The sequence below is a fragment of the Trichosurus vulpecula genome, chromosome 9 (genome assembly GCF_011100635.1).
Source record: "Trichosurus vulpecula isolate mTriVul1 chromosome 9, mTriVul1.pri, whole genome shotgun sequence".
NCBI classification, from domain to species: domain Eukaryota; kingdom Metazoa; phylum Chordata; class Mammalia; order Diprotodontia; family Phalangeridae; genus Trichosurus; species Trichosurus vulpecula.
The window spans coordinates 111,111,844-111,133,975 of record NC_050581.1 but is presented as its reverse complement, the minus strand read 5'-3'; the positions used below and the strand labels follow the sequence as shown (position 1 = coordinate 111,133,975).

General features: G+C 39.5%; 1 protein-coding gene across 1 annotated transcript in view; it reads left to right on the top strand.

Annotated features, from left to right (window-relative positions):
• FGD3 (FYVE, RhoGEF and PH domain containing 3) overlaps positions 1-22,132 on the top strand; it is a 187,411-nt gene that overhangs the window by 139,141 nt on the left and 26,138 nt on the right. The window contains exons 9-13 of the mRNA XM_036738768.1: positions 1,682-1,740; positions 9,798-9,944; positions 12,420-12,512; positions 20,139-20,218; positions 20,713-20,743. Coding sequence (XP_036594663.1) covers positions 1,682-1,740; positions 9,798-9,944; positions 12,420-12,512; positions 20,139-20,218; positions 20,713-20,743 — 410 coding nt within the window. The remainder of the gene's footprint in view (positions 1-1,681; positions 1,741-9,797; positions 9,945-12,419; positions 12,513-20,138; positions 20,219-20,712; positions 20,744-22,132) is intronic.

The window sequence follows — 22,132 nt, the reverse complement described above, 5'->3', positions numbered from 1 at the left end:
TGATAGCACCATCAAGTGGATTTGGAATGATTGCATAAGTAGAGTCAAAAAGTGCTCATTAATGGTTCTATGTCATCTTGGAAGGAAGTCTCCAGTGAAGTGCCCCCAGGTACCTGTGCTTGGTCCCGTGCTGTCTAACATTGTTATTGGTAATTTGGAAGAAGCCAATAGAAAGTATGCTTCTCCTGTTTAAAGGGGACACAAAACTTTAAGGGATTGCTAGTACATTGGAATATAAAAATGAGGTCCCAAAAGATCTTGCCAGACTAGGACACTGGGCGGAATCTATCACTGTAGAATTTAATAATTATAAATGTAAAGTCTTATAATTGGCTTAAAAAATTGACTTTGCAAGTGCAAGATAGAGGGTAGAGATGGCTAGTCTGCAGTTTGGGAAAAAAAGTGAGGGCTTTAGTGGTGTGAAAGCTCTGTAAGTTAACAGTGTGACATGGCAATCAAAGAGAAGCTAGTGCAGTATTGGACTGCATTAAGAGAGGCACGGCTTCCGTGAATAGGCAGGCAATAATTCCTGTCTCTACCTTCCTCTGTCAGATGACATTTGGGTTATGGCATTTTGGTCTGGATACCACAGTTTAAGAGTGACAGTGACAGAAAGAGAGCATCCATAGGAGTGTAGCCAGGATGGTGAAGGGGTTAAGTCCATGAAGATCAGATGAAGTAACTGGTGACGTTCAAGTCAGTGTTTCAACAATCCGGTTAGCAGCTTCTGTGGGGGTGTAAGATCCACCCACAGCCAGCACCCAGAAAGCTGCCAACAGCACAGGTTCTTCTGATCTGCTTAACTAAGGAAAGCAAGGTGAAGGGGTTGGCAAGCTTACTTTAATTCAGCACACAAATATCATTCACTTAGTTCAGGGGGAAAAGCCAGCACACTGAACTTCAGAGCAAAATACAAACAAATTACAAATATCAACAGACAGACCCAATACAATTCATAGTTACCAACATCTAGGTTCAGCCCGGGAGCTCAGAACAAGGGCTGGCCCAGAGGCACACATGCCACTACTGCTGCGGCAAAGAGCTCCAAAGAACAGACAGCTAACCCCTGGTTTTTATATCTTTTTCAGCGTCAGGGGTGAGTCACACAGGCGACTCACCCACGTGATCTAGAATCATCACAAAGAGGCGGACTGAAACCCACGTGGTCTAAGAGCCTCTGCTCTCCCAGACATGTAAACTAGGCCTTCCCTGGAGTTAACCCCACCTTGGGCCCCACCTTAGTTGCCAATCCACACCCACTAAGGTTTTACACCTAATAGCGGTTTGGGCCTGGGGCTTAGCACCTAGTAAGGATTACTCAATGAATTACTCAAAGGGAACAAAAGCCAAACTATTCAAGGGCACTTGTTGAACTAAGTGCTAAGGAGCCTATTTTGCTTACCAACACAGTCAGATAGCTTTAAAAAAAAAAAAAAGACAAGCCACACACTATTTTATTATTCAAATAAATTTCCTGTAAACCAGAGGAAGGTAAGCAGAGCAGAATTTTTTTCCAGTAAGAGAATATACTTTGAGAAATTGCTATGGCCATAGGAAACTATTAGCAACATAAATAGACTTCAGGCTCTCTGAGAGTAGGAACTGGGTCTCAGGTCTGCACAAAGAGGATACTTAATAAATGTCTGATGCTGCTATTTTAATGGTGTCCCTTTAATTGCAGAATCCTTGGAACTCATCTCCACAGCAGCAAACCACTCAAATGCAGCTATTCGAAAGATGGTAAGTACACAATGTTCATGGCCTGCCCAGGGCAGAAGAGCCAGCCCTCATGTGAACCTTCTTTGGGAAGTTCTTTTACTGTTATCCAGGACTTTCTTATAATGTGCTCCCTTTTCACCTCCGCTTCTTGGAATTTCTGAGTTCTTTCAGGATTCAACTGAGGGCTTTTCTGCTCTCCCTTCATCCCCAGAGCCAGTTATTAAGCCCCCTATGCCCTTGATTACTTTTTACATACTTTGTATTTACTTCTTCTTGTGTTTGGTGGGTACCATCAGTATAATGGGATCTCTTTGCGGGCAAGAGCCGTTTCCCTTTTTGTCTTTGTACCCCTCCCCCCATTGCCTTGAAATTTGTTACACAAGATTAGGCGATTATGAATATTTTTTGCATTGAGTTGAATTTCACATGAAGAAAATTTTCTATTTTACTAAGCAGTAGGGAGGGCAGAGGTGTGGTACAATGAATAGAGAGTATTGGGCCTGGAGTCAGGACGACTCATCTTCCTGAGTTCATATCTGACCTTAGACACTAGCTATATGGTCCTAAGCAAATACCTTAATCCTCTTTGCCTCAATTTCCTCATCTATAAAATGAGCTGGAAAAGGAAATGGCAAACCACTTCAGTTATCTTTGCCAAGAAAACCCCAATAGGGTCATGAAGAGTTGGACATGACTGAAAATGAGAATGCTTTTGTTAGGATGGACATGGTCAAGTCTGTACATTAAAAAGATCCATCTTGGAGGATTCATAGATTGAGATGGGGAAATACGAGAGGTAGAGAGACCAGTTAAGGTGTAATTACAGTAGTACAGGCAAGAGTAATTGGTACCTGAATCACAGTGGTTACAATAGGAGTGAAAAGGAAGGTGTAAGAGATATAGGGGGATGGAATCAAGGGGATGTGGCAACTAATTGGATGTGTAGGGTGATAGAGAAGAGTCAGAGTTGGCTCTTAGATTCCATACCATGATGTCTGTAATACTGAGAGTTCCATCAGCAAGAACAGGGAACTTGGGAAGATTTAGGGGTATGGATTTAGGGGGGAAAGTGAGTTCAGTTTTTGTCATTGAGTTTGAAGTGCTGGTGCAACTTTTAAGTAGAGATGTCTAGCAGACGGTTGGAAATAGAATATTTACCAGCTGTGTGATTGTGGACAGCTACATTAATCTCTCTCAGCCTCAGTTTCTTTATCTTTGAAATGGAGATAATAATACACCTATTTCACAGGGTTGTTGTGAGGCTCAAATGAGATAACTTATGTAAAGTGCTTTGCAAACATTAAAACACAGTGTAAATCCTATTATTATTGCTATACAAGAGTGGAGCTCAAGGGAGAAGGCAAGGCTAAAGGCATCAGCTTGGGAGTCGTGTTTATAAAAAAGAATGTAAAGTCCTTAGAAGAAGAATACATAGACTTATGCATAGAAGTGAATGAAGCCATGGGAATAGATGAGAGTACCAAGGGCACGTGTTTAGAGAGAGAAAGGAAGAGCCAAGGACACACTCTTGAGGACTAAGAAAAAGACTCCTCACATCATGCAAATTGGCAAAGGGAGCAAAACCTAGGATAGTCAATATTGGAAGGGTACCAGGAAGACAACTAAAATAACACATTAGTGGAATTTAAAATGGGGCCAGCCTTTCTGTGCATTAGTTTGGAGTTATGCAAACAAAATGAGTAAGCTGTGGTTCTCAGTGGACCCACCCTAGGCATAGAGGGACTGAAGTTGTGATTCACTGATGTAGGGTCCTTCTCAGTGAGGAAACTCCTCCTGCCAATACAGGGTGGCAGCTGTATAGACTTACAAAGCTGCCTAAAGCACTGAGAGGTTAAGTGATACATAGTCAATATGTATCAGAGACAGGACTGGAGGGGCAGCTACATGGCGCAGTGAGTTGAGCACCAACCCTGGAGTCAGGGGGACCTGAGTTCAAATCCAGCCTCAGACACTTAACACACTTACTAGCTGTGTGACCTTGGGCAAGTCACTTAACCCCAATTGCCCTGCCCCGCCCCCCAAAAAAGAGACAGGACTGGTCTTCCTGGCTTTGAGGACAACTCTCCACTGCACCATGATGCTCTATATTATATACTTGAATATTGCCTTAAGGAATTCACAGACAAATTATTCATATCAGCATTCTTTGGGGTAAAAAAAGAACTGGAAATAAAGTGTGTGCACATTGATTAAATGATGTTAAAAAAAGATCAATCAATAAGTATTTATTAAGCATTTACCAGTGTGGATACAAGTACAAAGAATGAAACAATCTCTACTCCCAGGAAACTTATATCTTAATGGGGGAAACTACAGGTATGTATGAAATATCTACACAGCATAATTACAAAGTAAGCTGGAGGGATCAATAAAGGCTGCAAGCACAGTGTAGTTCCTGAGTTGCTTCTTAAATGACAAATTGGAAAATCTTTGAGGGAAGCCTAAGATTAAGGAGGACCTGGAAAGGTTTCTTGCAGAAGTTGAGATTTTAGCTAAGACTTGAAGAAAGCCAGGAGGTGGAAATGAGGAGGACGTGCTTCAGATGGTATGTGACCCAGGCAAAAGATGGGAAGACTGATACTTTCTGGAGCCCTATTATTATGACTTATTGTTACTTATACTTTATAGTTAAACTTCTGGATACGTTTATTATTCAAACATAAAATATATAGTATCTACAAGTTTTGCTTTACAGGTGACAAATACATTTTCAGCCAACTTAATAAAGAGCTGGCTCCAGGAGATCTCAAGCCAGTGTGTAGAGGAGTAGTTGTTGCTAAACTTGGCCAAGGGAATGAATGTGAGAGAGCAGAGAGTAAATTGCAGTGTTACAGCTCATCAAAAGTTCCAGACAAGACAGGTGTGAATATGTTGGTTTTGCTGTACTGTTTTTTTTTTTCTTTTTCTTTTTTAAACTTTGTTGTAAAGGAAGGCTTGCTGAGTGAGGGGATATATTGAGAAATAAATGTGCTATAAAAACAAAAGACTGATAAAATGAAAAACAAAGGACAAAAAAATTATTTACATTCCAGACAGGAGATGTAGATTTGTTTATTCTTAGCTAATCTTTGATCAAAAGTTTGTATAGATCCAGAGATGAAAGGGACCTCAAAGGCCAACTAGTCCAGTACCTCATTTTTCAGATGAGGAAACTAAGGCCCAAGATTAATACTCTTTTACATCATTTAAGGAGCCAGGTAAAATGATGGAGCCCTCATCAAAAGGAGCCCATTTGACTCTAAAATAGTGGATTTCTTACTTATAATTTGTATATTATCCAGAAGTCTTTGGCTTCTCTGATATTCTTAATAAAACTCTAACACAGTAACATTCAAACACCACAAATTCTACTGATATCCCATAAAAATGATATGGAAGATGCTGCCAAATGCTAAACTACAATGAATATACATTATTTCTATAGCAACCCTTGATCTATTACTATTCTTGTAAATTTTTAGCTAAAAGGAAACCAGATCAGTTTGTATAATGTTCCCAGTGGACCCATGCTGACTGCCCCTTTTCAAAGGCTCACAAACTATCTGTTGAATAATTGATGCCATATATGCTATAAATCAGTTATAAATCAGCAATTATCATATTGGTCTGTTATTGCCCAAATTATCTTTTTTTTTCTTTTTGAAAACTGAGCATCAGGACACCATTTTTTCTTATTGTTTTCAAGCAAATCAGCTATTTTATTCAGGAAGCATATATGAAATGCCTACTAGTTTCATTGCATGGTGCCTGGCACATAATAGGTACTTAATAAATGTTTATTGAACAAATGAATGAATGCATATACCCGTAGTGCCAACTATGTTCCAGGCACTGTATTAAGTGCTTTCTAATGATTATCTCATTTGATCCTCACAGCAACGCTGGAAGGTAAGTCCCACTTTATAGATGAGGAAACTGAGGCAAACAGTGGTTAAGTAACTTGTTATTAAGTGTCTAAGATTGCATTTGAACTCAGGACCTCTTGATTCCAGGCCCAGTGCTCCATCCACTGAATAAGACCCCATCACTGCTCACAAATAGTTTATAAACCAGTATGGGAAATAAAGCATACATTCAGATAAATGTAATATTCAGCAGAATATAAGTAAATTGGAATGCCAGTATGGGCTGAATACAAGTATTCAATGAATTAGCAAGGGTCTACTAGGTACTAACTGTATGCCACCCACTGAAGACACACAGTACTAGGAATACCAACACAAAAAATGAGGTAATCTCTACTGTCAAGGAGTTCCCAGTTTATTCAATATAATTATCTTGCAGAAAAGTATCCTGAGGCACAGGGAAGCCAAATGGTTTGCCCAATTTCACATGGCTATTAACTATTAACTGTCAAAGATCTAAATCTTCTGATTTGAAGTCTAGGGCTCTTTCAGGTCACTTCAGTAAGTCTGTGTTAAGAGGATGCCCATTTACCATATTGTAGACACTGATGAATCCCAAGTCAAATATCTTTATCTACTGTACATATAGTAAGTTATTTTCCTTTTTGTAAATGTATTTTCTCTTGGTAGGAATTGGGGATATTTACCTTGGAGAGAAGGAAGGCATGGGGAAAGAGGTTGGAGGGATGGCTGTAATTATTGCCTTGAAGCATCTGAAGAACTGTCATATGGAAGAGTAGTGGAATAATGCCTGGCCCCAAAGGACAGAATGAAGAACAGGGGGTGGAATTTGCAAAGAGGCACAATTAAGCTTGATGTAGAGAAACAAGGACGTCTTTTCACTGTAGTCAAAAATTTGAAACCAAGGGGTTGCCCTCCTATTGAGGAATGACTAAACAACTTATGGTATATTATTGTGCCATAAGAAATGATGAAATGGACAGTTTCAGAGGAAACTTGGAAGATCTTTATGAACTGATGCAGAGCAAAGTAAGCAGAACTAGGAAACAATTTCCACAATGCTGACAATATAAAGAAAATTTTTTGGAAATATTTTAGAGTACTAATCAATGCAATGACAAACCACAAAATTTTTTGGAAATATTTTAGAGTACTAATCAATGCAATGACAAACCACGAGCCCCCCAAAAATGATGAAACACTCGCCTCCTGAAAGAGATGGTAAACTTAAAATGCAGAGATGCACATTTTGAACATGGCTAATATGGGGATTTGTTTTGCTGGATTGTGAAGATAGGTATTGAGGGATTTTTTTTAGACTATTTAATTGGGAGGGGGATGGTGGATAGGACAGATTAATTAAAAAAAAACCTTGTAAAACAAAAAGAAAAAGACAATAGCTGGCATTATATAGTCCTTTAAGGTTTGTAAAAGACTATGTGTACATCACCTGCTCTAATCTCATGCTCAGTGAATATAAAAGAAAAGACCTAGAGGGAGCATGATAGTTGTCATAAGATATTTAAAGTGCTACTATTATATTGGAGAGGGATTAGATTTATTCTGTTTGGCTCCAGAGCAATGAATGCAAGTTAGAGGGCACATTTAGGCTTGATATAATCAGTAACTTTCTAACCATTATAGCTGTCTAAAAATGGAATAGGCCACTCTGGCAGGTTATGGATTTCCCCTCCCTAGAGGCCACAAGCAAAGCTGATCCCTCACTGGGCAAGCTGCAGAAGGATTCTAGTTTAGGTACAAGATGACTTTTAAGGTCTTTTCCAACTCATTGGGTTTATGAGAATTTATCTCTTTTAAGGGAGAAAGGATGCATGAATCTGACTGAAACAGGAATAAGGGCTAAGATTTTAACAGAAAACATGGAATTCAAGGGGATTGGATTTTAAAATAAAATTACAGGAGTGGCTCTCCAAGGAATCACATAGGACTTGCCTATCTTCCTCACGAGACATAAATGGGCTCCACCCAAAACCCAGGCCAGCTGTAGAACAGGGATGTATAGATTAACAGCTAAAGGCATTGAATCAGAGCCTTCTATCACACTTAGTACCAGAAATAGCTCAACTAGTGGGGTGGTTATGCATCATCTGTCTGAATATGGGCTGAAGTTGCCCATTTGTTACACTTCCTTTTGCCTCATGTCATTCAGGGTCACACTAGCTGGTAGTTGGAGACCCTTTGAGACCTGGGATTATCTTCTGTTTCTTGCTCTCATATTTGGTACATGTCATTGAGGTACGTTTCTAGCTGAATATGTTTGCTGTCTACAATACATGACTTTTTAGCCAGCATTCCCAGCCTAGAGAAGCTATTACTAAATGATGATCAGTGACTTCCTGAAAAAGAATCACTTCCTCTTGATGGACAAGCCCCAGGCTATATCAGTCCATTGAAAAGGGTCTTGTAAAGTCAGTGGTATTTGCCGCTCATGTATGTGATAATTGACAAGTGAACTAAGCTTAATCTGTACATCCCAGCTTCTGGTCAGCGAGGAAGGACCTGGATATTGAAGAATCAGATGCTGAGTCTTGTTTTACAAAAAGTTTGATTGCTGACATATAAGTAATGGAGAAGGCTGTACATGGAGCCCACAGGATCATGGAATTTAGAAGTAGAGGATAGCTTTAAAAATAATCTAATCCAGTCTCTTTCACTATCAAGTAAACTGAGGCCCAGGGAAGGTAAACGACTGAGGTTGCACAAATATGAGAGCCAGAATTGAACACAGGTTCTTTCACTCCAATTCTAATGCTCTTAACTGCTACACCCTACACAGCTTCCCATAGGGGAAGGCTTTGCTGGTCAGGGAATACGTCTCTATAAACTGCTTCCACTCATGGCACAGTTGAAAGAGACAAAGACAAAGCACAGCCGTGTTTGGGTATATCCCTGATTACTGATCTGGCAGGAAAGTACTCTGTTAAATGAACTGGGGGCTGACTAGTCAAAGGAATGCTTCTTGGTGTCCCCTTACCAAACAGTTGTGAATTCCCTGTAGTCTGCGATTCTTTTGCTAGAAGTGACACGGGATGCAGAAGAAGGTTTTCCTTTTCCCAGTTCTTTTAATATAGAGAATGTGCTGCTGTAGGCTAGAAGGGAAGAATTGGGCTTACTGATTTTTTTCAGAAATTATTTGAAGCCAAGGGGAAAAAAGGTGCTGGTTGAATTACTTTTGTGTCAAGAAGTATGTTTTGCATTTATTGAACAAATATATATTAATTTCTTAGTGTATATAGATCAAAGTTATTCAGTGAGACTAATAGTCTTATAAAAGCTGAGACATGGTATAGATAACTTTAATATACAAGGTTGCAGGTTAAATATTTTTAAGAGCTACAAAAGGGAAAGATGCTCTTCCAGTAGGATCAGGGAGGCCTTCCAGGAAAAGGTGCCATTTAAATTCGGCCCTTAAGGATAGGTAGGAATTAAACAAGTGATGGCAAGCGGGGGGATATGCCAGGCATAGAAAACAGCATGCACCAGGAGAATGCAGTGTGTGTTTAGAATTGAGAAATTATAGTCCAGTTTAGAGCATGATATGAGTGGTGGGGGCATAGTAGGAAATAAGACTAGAAATATAGTATGATACAGTATTGTGGAAGGCCTTGAATGTCAGGCAAAGGGGTTTAAACTTTACTTGGAAGATTATAGGGCATCAGTGAATATTTTTTTTAAAGAGAGCAACATAACAAGATCTAGGCATAGGAAAAATAAGCCTGGCATCTAGGTGAAAGATGGATTGGAAGAAGTAGAAAGTGGAGGAAGGAAGAATTGTCTAGGAAGCTATTGCAGTACTTCAAGATTCTGGTAGTGAGGGTCTGTGCTAGGGTGGTGGCAGTGGAAATAGAGAGGAAGGGACTGATATGAGAGATTTTGTAGAATTGACAAGATTTTGTAACTGATTGCATGTGGGAGGTGAGAGAGAAGGAATGGTCCAGGATATCCCTAAGGTCATAAAATGGTACCCAGTTTCCCCTTTTGTCAAATAAAGATATTTGGCTAGCTAGTCTCTAAGGTCCCTTTCTTATCTGTCCTTCAGGGACTGTGTTGCTTCCTGGTCTGCTGTTCTCAAGTGTATAATTCTCCAAATGTGCTTGGTCCGCAACAGACAAGGAGAAACAAGCTCTTTTTTTCTGTCTTGCCTCTAGCTCAGTTTTGTTTCTCTTTCAGGAAAAAATGCACAAGCTCTTGGAGGTGTATGAGCGTTTAGGAGGAGAAGAGGATATCGTTAATCCTGCAAATGAACTTATTAAAGAAGGCCATATTCAGAAGCTATCTGCAAAGAATGGCACTGCTCAAGATAGGTACTTATTTCTGGTGAGTTGTAAACCTGATCTTCAATCTGCTTCCTCAGTCAGTGTTCCACGTATAGCCATCATTAACCTCACTTGTACCTGTGTGGGAGATGGTGGCGATGCAGAGGACAATCCAGCCAGTGTTGTCCTGCTCTGCTTGCAGGCGGCCCAGCTCCCAGGAATTCCACGTATTATCACCACCGGGGTGGAGGGTTGTATTAAGTAGGACTAGAGGACTATGAAGCAAAACATGGAGGTGTGGGGGGCAGTTGTCACCATGGGCTGGGAGCCCCCATCTCCCTTCCAGGGAATAAACATGCCACCCCCGGATGTGTTCAAAGGAGAGAAAGCAGCCTAGTTAGGCTTTTAGGATACATGATGGAACATAATGTAAGTCTAGAAAATTAACATCGTACCATATTTTATAGGGTCTTGATTAACAGGTAAAGGAGTTCAAATTTTATTCAGAGATTATAAGGTATCACTGAAGATGTTTTAGCATAGGAGCAACTTAACTAGATGTAGGCACAAGTACAGTGTCTCTGTTAGCCGTGTGAAAGATAAACAAAGTGGAGAGAAGGAAACATATCTAGTAGTTTATTGCCTTAGTTCCCATGTCCGTGCCCTTGAACAAAGCCCTCTTTGTACCGTGCTACTTATGCTTCTAAGGACATTATGGAGAAATCTGTAGAGAACTGACCTCAGAGTCAGGAAGACCTGGCTTCAAGCACTGTCTCTGACACATCCTAGCTCTGCGATCCTGGACAAGTCACTGAACCTTTCATTGTCTCAGGCAACTCTCAGACTCCAAGTTGCACAGAAGGGGCTGATTGCATTTGTAGAGGGAGTTCTCTCCAGGAGTTCCCCAACATCAAGGAAATCTTCTCCCTCTTTCCCCCTGCCAAGTGATGCTTTGAGTTTTGTGGGCCTTGGACCTGCTAGCTCAGCAGAGGCTGCCTCTCCCAGAGGGGCAGGAAGGCTTCTGTTCAGACTTCAGCCTCTTTTCACTTCTCTGCCGCATGAGACATGGTCCTTATTTCTGGGCTTCACGAAGGAAGAGAAGGAGAAGCTTTGACCCCATCCTTCTTCTTTTCTTGGTATCTATTTAGATTCTAGCTGCTTGAATTTCTTTGTTAACATTTTAAATGGTTTCTCTTTCCTTTTTTATAACCCCTTTCCCTATCTCCTCAGCCATCAAAATGCATACTTCTTTAATTATTCTAAATTCTAATTCTCTGGCTACCATTTCCTTTAGAATAATAACAGTAGTTCACATATAGCTAGTACTTTACAAAGGTAGGGCTTAGGTTTGTTAGCACAGGAAGCAATTTGGTAGCAAGAGCCTTGGCCTTGGAGCTGGATGAGCTAAGTTCAAGGACTAATTGTCATTTACTAGCCCTGTGACTGACCTTGGGAAAATCACTCTCCTTCTCTGAGCTTCTGTTTCCCGCCCTCATTTAGTTAGTCTGAGGACATGCTTTGTAAAAGTGTTCTAGACAGTGTGGTATAATGAATAGAGAGCCCTTTGGGAGCTAGGAAGACCTGAGCTTAAGATATGACATCTACTGACTCTGAATGATTTGGGCAAATCACGTAACCTCTCAATGCATTAGGCAATTCTTGAACCTGTAAGTGGCAAAGAAGAAGCCACCCTACATTGGTAGAGTTTCCTCACCAGGCCAATGAAATCACAGGTCCAGTCTCATCTCTATCCTCTTATTATTGTTGCTGCTTCTTTTAATGGTGTATCTGTGCTGATTTTTCATCTGAAAACAATTACCGCGTGCTATCGATTTCATTCTGAGAGGACTTTTAGCATCCATACTTTGAAGCTGTCCTATACAAAGTCACCTTGGAGTCATTTTTCTTTTGCTCTGCTCACTTCCCTAACATTTGCTCTTCCTGCCCTCTACAATCCTCTGCATAGGCTCTGTTACTTTTCTAAGTACAGGTACCTTCTGTGTACAGAACCCTTCTTGTTGAATACTTCTCTTTAAAACTTTCCTAATGTAAGGGCTGCTTTATCCTGCAAGGAATAAATAGCTGACTCTGATAGAGTGCTTTAAGACATACTCAGCACTTGGTATCTCTTATGTCATTTGATGCCCACAACTGTGTGAGGTAGGTACTATAGGGACTGGCACCATTTTACAGATGAGGATAAAATAAAATTCAAAGAAGTTAATAACTTACCTGTAGTCACACAGTAAGGGTCAGATGTGGAATTTGAACCCAAGTCTTTGCTGACTCCAAATCCAGTGCTCTTTCTGATATGAGTGATAGCATAGTCTAACAACATAGTGAACTGGGAATTAGGACACTTAAAGCTCTTCCACTAATTGTCTTTGTGACCTTGAGCAGTGACTTCATTTCACTGGGCCTCAGTTTGTGCATCTACACAATGAGATTAGATTCAGTAATCCCTAATTCCCTTCTGGTTCTTATGCTCCTGTATAATCTGCATTTCCTAATCATCACATCCATTTCTCTTTTTCAGTTTAATAGTATGCTGTTATATTGTGTGCCCAAACTGAGACTCATAGGTCAGAAGTTCAGCGTTCGTGAGAAGATGGACATAGCTGGCCTGCAGGTTTGTGGCCCTTTGTTTTATCTGTTTGTCCCTCGTCATTTGAGAGAATCAGCTCCTGCTTTATGGTGGGCACCAGAATTAACTAGAAGAAGGGGAATCTGAAACAGTCACTTTCTATAACTTCTCAAACTTGGGGTGCTTCACTTGAGCTTGTCTGTTGTCTACACAGCCTCGCACAGCAGCCAAATGTCCGAGATGCAATTTCATTTTCAAAGCAGATGCAAGCTAAAATATAGAGAAACTACCCTCCTCCCTCATGTGTTTGTTTCAGGAGGTTTCAGATTGGAAGGTAGAGAGTATTTAGAGGGTTATTAATAATACAGTGTAATGTAATATAATAATATTAATATAACATCACTCTCATGGACTCATAGTCAAATAACCACTTCATCCTGCACTGCTTTAAAGTAATTTATCCTAATACTGGGTCCAGATTGATTTATTTTCTTTCCCTGTTTCTCTTTTCTTTATGCTCAAACATGCTGAAGATGAATGTTCTACATTGTATTTGCCATCATGTTAAATACAGCCATAATAAGAGAGGAAAATTGGTTTCTAATTTCCCAACAGTGTAGGTATTGTTGGTTTCCAGAATCAAGTTGGCTAAGGGTTCATGGAATCTCCTTTTCTGTAATTCTTTAGAACTATGATGTCAAATGAGGTGATTAGCTTGACTTTGGCATGATCCTGCCTCAAGCAGAAGGGACCAAATGACCTCCCACAGCTCCTTCTGACTATAATGCTCTGTAATTCTATGATAAGTAACATCATCAATGATAGTGACTACTAGTGGTCAAAGAAGAATAGATGGTTGGTGAAAGAAGCACAGTAGAAAATAGACACTTGAAAGATGTTCAGCCTCATTAACAATTAAAGAAATACAAATTGAAACAACCACATGGTACTACTACCTCATATTTGCTAAACGGAAATGCAGATTAGTGTGATCTTTTCAGAGAGTATTATGACCAGCAAGTTATAAGACTGGTTGTATCCCATGACAAAATAATTCCTTCTATTGGAATAAGCCACTTTCCGCCACTTCTGGGAAATAATCAAAAAGAAAACTAGATCTGTTTGTGCAGAGGTGTTTGTAGCAGTCTTGACCATAGCTGTGAAAAAGGAAGTATATCCAGATGCCCAACAACTGGGGAAGAGCTGATTAGACTATGGCCCATTGATGCCATGATGACCATGTTGACCTAGTAAGAGTGACAAGTATGAAGAGACTGCAGAAACATGGAAAAGTCTATACTGAAACATAGAGTGCTTTGCATACACTGACCCCAGCTCTGAAAATGGAGATATATTTGAATGTTCAATCATGAGGATCAGAAGAGATTATAATATACTAGGTATTAATAAGTTGTCATTGACGTCTATATGATTGTTTACTTTTTGTTACAATATTGATTAAAGACAAAATACAAGAAGGAAACAGTGTTGCCTAAGTAGGGGGACAAAAATATTGTCATATTTAGGACTAGTCTTCTATATTTCTTTACAAAAATGCCTCCTATTAAAGCAAATATGATTTGTTTCACCTGAATCTAATGTTTCACTTTTGGCCTTCCAAAGTGTTAAAATGTGGGATATCTTAAAGCTGAATTTATATTAGGGATTTCACCCCCATTTTATCAATAAACAGATATTTAGGATTTACTGTGAGCTGGGCACCGTGCTAGGTGCTGGGGGTAGAAAAATAATTAAAGCACACTCACTGTTTTCAAAGCATTCACAGTCTAGTAGTAGAGGGATAAGATAAGTATACAAATAAGCATATAAAGCATACAAATATACAGAAGTATATGAAGTATGCAAATAAGCATACAAATATACAAAAGTATATGAAGTACACAGATAAGCATGTAAAGCATACAAATACACAAAAGCATATGTATTACACAGATAAGCAGATAAAGCATACAAATACACAAAAGTATATGAAGTATACAAATAAGCAAGGCAGCAATTAAACATTTCCTTCTTCTCCACCCTGGTATCCTTCCAGTCCTTGATTTCCAATTGCTCTGACTCTGTGAATTTCCAGTCTTTCCAGATAATTACCACCATGTGCCTTGTCTCCTCTTAGTGCTAAATTGCTGGAGGAAATCACATAATCAGTACACATGCAGATTTTGTACTGTACAAAAATCCTTTTATTTATCTTTGATTTACTCCCTCTCACATTCCCCAGAGTAACTGCTCCAAATCTTTTTCTTTCTCCTGAAGCCCCCAACTGCACTCCCCTTCTCAGCAGGTGACTTTGCCTCCTACTTTAATGAAAAATTTAAGGCCAAATGATCTCCCTCAAAAGGAAGGCAACATGGCACTGTGGAAATGACTTTGGAGTCAGAGGACCTGGGTTCACATCCTATCTCCTGATGTTTAAATACCTGGATGACCTTAGGCGTAACCTCTCTAGGCTTTAGTTCCTTCATCCATAAATAGGAGGAGTTGAACTGGATGATCTTGGAGGTTCCTTCTAGCTCTAGCTCAGTGATCCTATGATCTCTTTTCTGGGGGCTACTTCTGGTACCACTTCTTTCTCTAAGCCTTTTTGTCTTCTTTTTTTCCTGCTTCTCCTTGGTCTCAAATGAGAGATTTCCTTATTTCTTGCCAAGACTAACCCATTCTAACTTTGCCTTTTGTCCTGTCCCCTCTTGCCTCCTAGTGTCTTGCTCTGCCCTATCCAACTTCAGTATCTCCCTCTCCACTCATTCTTTCCTTGCTGTCTACAATCATCCTTTGGGTCTCTTCCTCATTAAAACAAAAATGAAAACAAAGCCTTCACATAGCCCAGATACCAACTTGAGGCTCTCACACCATCTTTCTCCGCTCCTTCACTGTTCAGCTTCCAGAAAGAGTAGTTTACCTTTGCAGTCTCTGTCCCCTCACCATTCACTCATCCCTCAACCCTTTATATTTTGCCTTTCACCCCCACCATGCTACTGAAAATACTATCTAAATGATCACAAATTACCAGATTACCAGATGCAGTGTCTTTTTTCAGTCTTCATCCTTCTTAACCTCTTTTCAGCAGCTGACCCTGTGGACCTTCTATATAAATTCTTTCCTCTCTTGGCTTCTGTGACATTGTTCTCTCCTGGTTTTCCATAACTTCTAATTGCTTCTTCTATGTTTCCTTCATCGCTTCATTTGCTACTTTCTGACCATGACTCAGGCATCCTCCAGTATTCTCTTTTCAGCACTCTTCTTGTTTTCCACTCTCCCTTGACAAGCTTATTCATTCCAGTGACTTTAATTATTACCTCTATGCAGATGAATCCACATTTATATATCCAGCCCCAAACCCTCTTCTAAACTTCACTCCTGCATTTTCATCTGCTTGTTGGATGTCTCTTTGAAGGCTCTGCCTGTACCTCAACTTCAGTGTGTTTAAAACAGAACCCATCTTCTCCCAAAACTTTTCAACCTCAAAGCAAATCTGCCTCTTCTATCATTACTGTTGTGTTGATGGTGCCACTATTCTCTCAGTCACTGAGGCCTCAAACTTAGCCATCTTTGATTCTTCCTTTTCTTTCCTACTCCCCTCCTCTCACCATATCCATTGAATTGCCAAATCCTGTAAATTCTACCTCTGAAGTATTTCTTCCATTTGTTGTCTCCCTTTTTAATAGTATTTTATTTTTTCCCAATTACATGGTAAAGACAATTTATAACATTCATTTTTTAAAAATATTTTGAGTTCCAAATTTTCTCTCTCCCACCCTTCCTAAGACAGTAAGCAATTTGATAAAAGGTTATATATGTGCAGTCATGTAAAACGTATTTCCATATTAGTCATCATTGTGAAAGAAGAAACAGACCAAAAGGAGAAAAAAAACCCATGAATAAAAGAAAGTGAAATTTTCCTATATCCCCTCCAATATTTATCATTTTCCTTTTCTGTCGTATTAGCCAATCTGATAGTGTGAGGTGGTACCTCAGAGCTGTTTTAATTTCCATTTCTCTAATCAATAGTGATTTCGAGTGGTTTTTTTTCATATGAACAAAGGTAGCTTTGATTTCTTTGTCTGAAAACTGTTCATATCCATTTGTCAACTGAGGAATGCCTTGTATTGTTATAAATTTGACTCATTTCTCTATATAGTTGAGAAATGAGGTCTTTATCAGAGACACTGCAAAAATTGTTTCCCAGCTTTCTGCTTTTCTTCTAATCTTGGTTGCATTGGTTTTCTGTGTATAAAACCTTTTTAATTTAATATAATCAAAATTTTCCTCCTAACTGGCTTCTCTTTCCCCATCGTTTCCTCTCTGCATTCCATTCTTCACACAGCTGGCTGTCAAAATGACCATCTTAATGCTCAGCTCTGTTTGTGTCCCTTCCCCGCCCCCTTCAATTGTTCACCCTTACCTGTTGAATAACATACAAAGGAGAATGGGATCATAGATCTAGCGTTGGAAGGGACCTCATAGATCACTTAGTCCAATGCCTTCATTTTACAGATGAGAAAACTGAGGCCTAGAGAAGTTAAGTAACCTGCCTGAGGTCACTTACGTAGTCAAGGTGAGATTTGAACGTAAATGTGCTGGTGCCTTCTGCCCTCAATCACCAGTACTCTCTTCCCAAACTGACCAATGAACATTCCACTCATTTTGATACGTGGGTATGTATTTGCCCGCATTTCACAGTGTTCCCTTGGCTGTTCCAGGTGAAGACCAGTGGTGACAAACACTTTAGTGTCTTATTCAAGGCCTTTGGCAATCTGTCTACAACCTACCCTTTTAGCTTTATTGTGTGGGACTCTTCAGTGTGCTCTATATTTCAGTCAGAATTAGCCCAGTTTGGTTTTGCCACCTCTCCCTGTGGTATGTTTACACATACCATCCCCTAGTCAGTCCAGTTCTGTTGTTATATTTTGTGCAAGGCACTGTACAAGACACTAGACATACAAAGAAGAGCAGCTACACATTTTATCCCTGTTCTCAAAGAACTCGCCATTTACTGGAGGGTGGATAAAACATCAGCAAAAATAAGTATAATGCAAAGTAGACAGCAGTGGAGAAGGAGGAGAGATCCAGATACAGTGTTCTAGCAAGATTTGAGAAGAAAAAAGTCACTTTCAGCTGGGTGGCCCAGAGAAGCTGCTTCTTAAAGAAAGAAGAGGATTTCAGCAGAGAGAGATGAAATTAGAGGACTTCTCAGGCATGGGGAAATACCTGCCCAATGACACTGAGTTTAGGTTTAATTTAACTAAAGAACTGAGTCTGAGACAGGGAGTAATGTGGAACTAGTCTGGAAGGGAAAGGAACAAGCTTCATTTCCACTCCTAGAACTCCCTCTCCCTTTACCATTTTATTATTTTTTTTCAGTCTCTTCCGCTCTCATTCCCTACTGTCTACAAATATGCTCATCCTTACAAAAACCCTCACTCGACTCTTCCATCCCTGCTATCATTCTATTTCTCTTCTACTCTTTGTGGCTAAACTCCTGGAAGGCTTTCTGTGATGGGTGCCTTCACTAACACATACTCTTGGATCCAGTAACACTGGCCTCCTTGGACAAGACATTCTATCTTTTGGCTCCAGGCATTTTCTCTGGCTTTCCATTGTGCCTAGAATGTTCTCCCTTAGCATCTCCACCTACTGGCTTTCCTGTCTTCCTTTAAGTCCCAACTAAAATCCCATTTTGTACAGGAAGTCTTTCTCAACCCCTCTTGATTCTAGTGCCTTCCCTCTGTTAATTATTTCCTGTTTATCCTATATATAGCTTGTTTGTATATATTTTTATTGTCTCCCCTTTTAGATTGTGAACTCCTTGAGGGCAGGGACTGTCTTCTTCCTCTTTTCATATCCCTAGCATTTAGCACAGTGCCTGGCACATAGAGGCATTTAATAAACATTTGTTGATTAATGCTTCCCTGCTTCAAGGCTCAGCTTAGTTTACCATATCCTCCATGAAGTCTTCCTTGATTGTTCCTAGCTAGAAGTGATCCCTCCCTTTCTTGATCTCTTAGACCAGTCTTTTTTACCTCTCCTACACATCTATCACATTCTCACTTATATATGTATATGTTTTATGTCCCTAAAAATTTATAAATTCCTTGAGGGCAGAGTCTTTGTTCCATCTTTGCATGCCTGTACTTAATGATAGGGTTTGGAACTGTGGGAGCCCCCTTCCATAAGCCTTTCATTATGGCTAGGCCCAAATCTCTAGGTTACTCTTAACCTAGCCTAGCCCTCCATTGTCTGGCTACCTTTCCACCTTTGATTCTGTCAAAGTGTCTACACCCTTATCTGTTAACTAGTCTAGCCCTACATAGTCTGTTATCTCCAGGTAGCCTTCACCTACTTCCACCCTTAATCCCATTCTCTTGGTTCCTGGAGTCAGCTCCTCCTTAGACTCCTCCTCAAGACCCTCCCTAAACACCCTCCTCCTATCACCCCAGGAACACCCTAGATCCCTCCCACAACCTTTCTGTATGCAAGTTTCATCTTGCCTCCATGAAAGTGCTCAGATTCAAGCTGGCCCACTTGTGAAAATGGTGAGATTTCTTAAGACGACCCAATATGGCAAATCCGTAATAAACTTTGTCTTTCTTTGGCTGTGAGAAGGCTTGAGTCGAATTAATTTGAGCAGGACCCAGCATGTTGGCATTTTGGGGTCTCGAGTACCCCTAAAAACATATGGTTCTTTAACTTCATCATATAGTTCCCTGACCTCATCACTAGCATAGTGTTTTACTAACATAATAGGTTATTAATAAATGTTTGTTGAATTTAGTACAGTATACCCTGTAAGACATGGTATGAGTTTAGGGAAGAGAGAAGGGAGAAAAGGCAGAATCTATGTTAAACCTTACTTGAACAGAGATGAGCATGAGGAAGGCAATGTGGTCACTGGGCAATGTGGGAACAGGGTGAGCAAGCACATAGGAACAGAAGGACAAAGAATATTTTCAGAGAATAGTAACCAGTCTTTCAGTGTTGTTTGGTGATTGGAAATGAGGCCTACCCAGTGGAGAGGAGCGTCATATACAAGAGCAGGCTCTGCCATATTTCAAACAAGGAGGAGGAGCAGTGTAAGAGACAGGTAAGTGAGAGTAGTTCTAGGGAAGAGGAAAGAAAAGCAGCATCAGAAATGAATATGGTGTAAGAGAGAACATAGGGCATCATTCAGATTTTTTTAAAAAAGGAAATATATGAACAAAAAGGAACATGGGCTGTTCATGTGGAGAAAGTACAGGATAATTCATGACAGTTTGCATGTGCCATTGGTATTTATGCAATATCAAGAGAACTTAAGGAAGCCACCCAGAAACTTGGATGGATTCCCTGTGATGAACTTATGGAAGGACATGGTTAAGTTACAATCTCTGTCACTGGAGAGAATACCTGTACTGATGATGTCACAGGTCAGTTTGAGAGTATGCGAATATTTGAGTGAATAATCTAATTTTATACACACACACTCCCACACGCATATATGGGAATAATATAAATAGTATATTCATTGTTAAAGAAAATAATTACTCTTTATTTCTAATTTTCTGTTCTAATATTTTTCATGTGGCTTATCTTCTGAGCAACAGTTTTCTAAATTTAGCAGATTAAGGCTGTGGTTAGAAGACATGTTAAAAATGACGGGTCTTTTTTTTAAAGGTTCAGGAAATTGCCAAGCCAAATGCAACACGTACATTTACAATAACAGGAAAAAAGAGGTCACTGGACCTGCAAACAAGGTATGGCCTGAATATGCTCTACAATGTTTTATGCTACAGAAATCCTCTTTGAAATCGTAGAGAACTTTATTATGCTCTACAATATTTTATGCTACAGAAATCCTCTTTGAAATCATAGAGAACTTTATTATGGGGTGGCGGTGAGGTTTTTTTTAACTTGTTGGTATTGAATTTTAAAAATTGAGCTCAATAAAAAACAGTGAATGTAATTGAGGTTAGAAACTCCAATTAGGATAAAGTCAGAGCATTTTACAATCAAACTTAGACTTGCAGTCATGAAGTAAAGAACTTATGTTATAAAGTAATGCTAAGTACTAGCAATGAATTATTGATTTTAGCAATTGTTTTCAAATGTCAGTAGTGAGCAAGTTGTTTATAGGCCAAGTAATAAAAGTGGTAAATGAGAAAAAAATATTAAGACCCTAAAACAGTATAATTATTTGTATTTTAGATCAAAAGAGGAAATAACAAAATGTCTTTTTTCTTTTTTACAGGACAGAAGAAGAAAAGAAAGAGTGGATTGAGGTTAATATTATACAGTCTTCATATAACTTTAATAATATCAAAATTATTCTATCTCTAATTTATCTTATTCCTGGCATTTGAGATTTGGACCAGAGCAGGATATATGGAATTGCTTCTATAAACACTGGGTAGCCCAGGCCTTGCAGTGACTCCCAAGCCCTGGGAATTGAGTAGGGAGAGATAAATGATTGCTCCTGACCAGTTTACTCCATCATTTTCTGTGGGAAAACTTCCAGAAATTTGCTTATTAATGGTTTCAAATCTAATTACCTGCACAAGGTGGACACTGACCAGCTGATCTCTTTCTCAATAAGAGAAAATGGGATTAAGTTCTACCAAAATGGTTTTGGCTAAACACAAAAAAGATCTGCTTGAGAGAGTGATTAAACAGCAGCAGACCACCCAGGGATATTGTTCTGTGTTTCTAACAGCTATGGAGCCTAGGACAGGAAACATCTGCCCAGGATGGTTTAATTACAGAAACCCTGAGGTAGGCCCAACTCTTTCACTTTATGGAGGAAGGAATAGAAGCTCAGAGAGGTGAGACTGTTGCCTAGTCAGCTAGGAGTAGAACTGAAACTAGAACTCAGATCTCCTGATGTTGATTCCATTGCGTTTTCCACAGTAACATACTCAATAGACTTTACAAAGGCAGGAAACTAAATCATGTCTTCTCTTAATGACCTTCCCAGGTCCTGGGGTCTATGAAAATAGGATCTTTGAGTGAGAGGAGCTGCAAGAATACTATAATAAAATCAAAAGGAACACAAAATAGAAATAATATTACTTTTCACTTGGCTGTTTAATTTTTTGTTCTTCTGGCTTGGGATTCATTGACCAATTCATCTTGGGCATCATGCTTGAATTAAATTATGCTGGCAATGCATAAAAAAAGAAATATGGAAACCTTGGAAACACTCAAACTCTTTGGATTATCAACTGCTAAGATACTCTCCTCTCACTTTGAGTTCTCTCCAAATACCTTTGCCCTTAGGTAAAGTCTATGATAATAGAGGGCACACGAGGACAAAGAAAGCATATTACCGATGAACCCCACCAGCCTTTTTCGTATCTCATTTCAGGCAATCATTATCATTTTTCCTCAGCAAACTACTCATCAGAAATGTTACCAAGCAACAACTTTTCCTTTTTTTCCTCCCATGCTTCTCAGGTTGAGTAAACAGAGAAGTGGCCAAAAGGTAGTTTTAGAATATCTGCTGGCAAGGACTTTAGAAATCATCTAGAACATTTTACAGACAAGGAAACTGAGGCACGACAGGGGACAATATTGACCAACTTTACATTTCTAGCAAGTGACAGATCTTTAGGCCAATCCTCCTTATGTGAATCTAGTTTTCTTTCTGCTACTCCATGCTTTTTCTTGTTAGG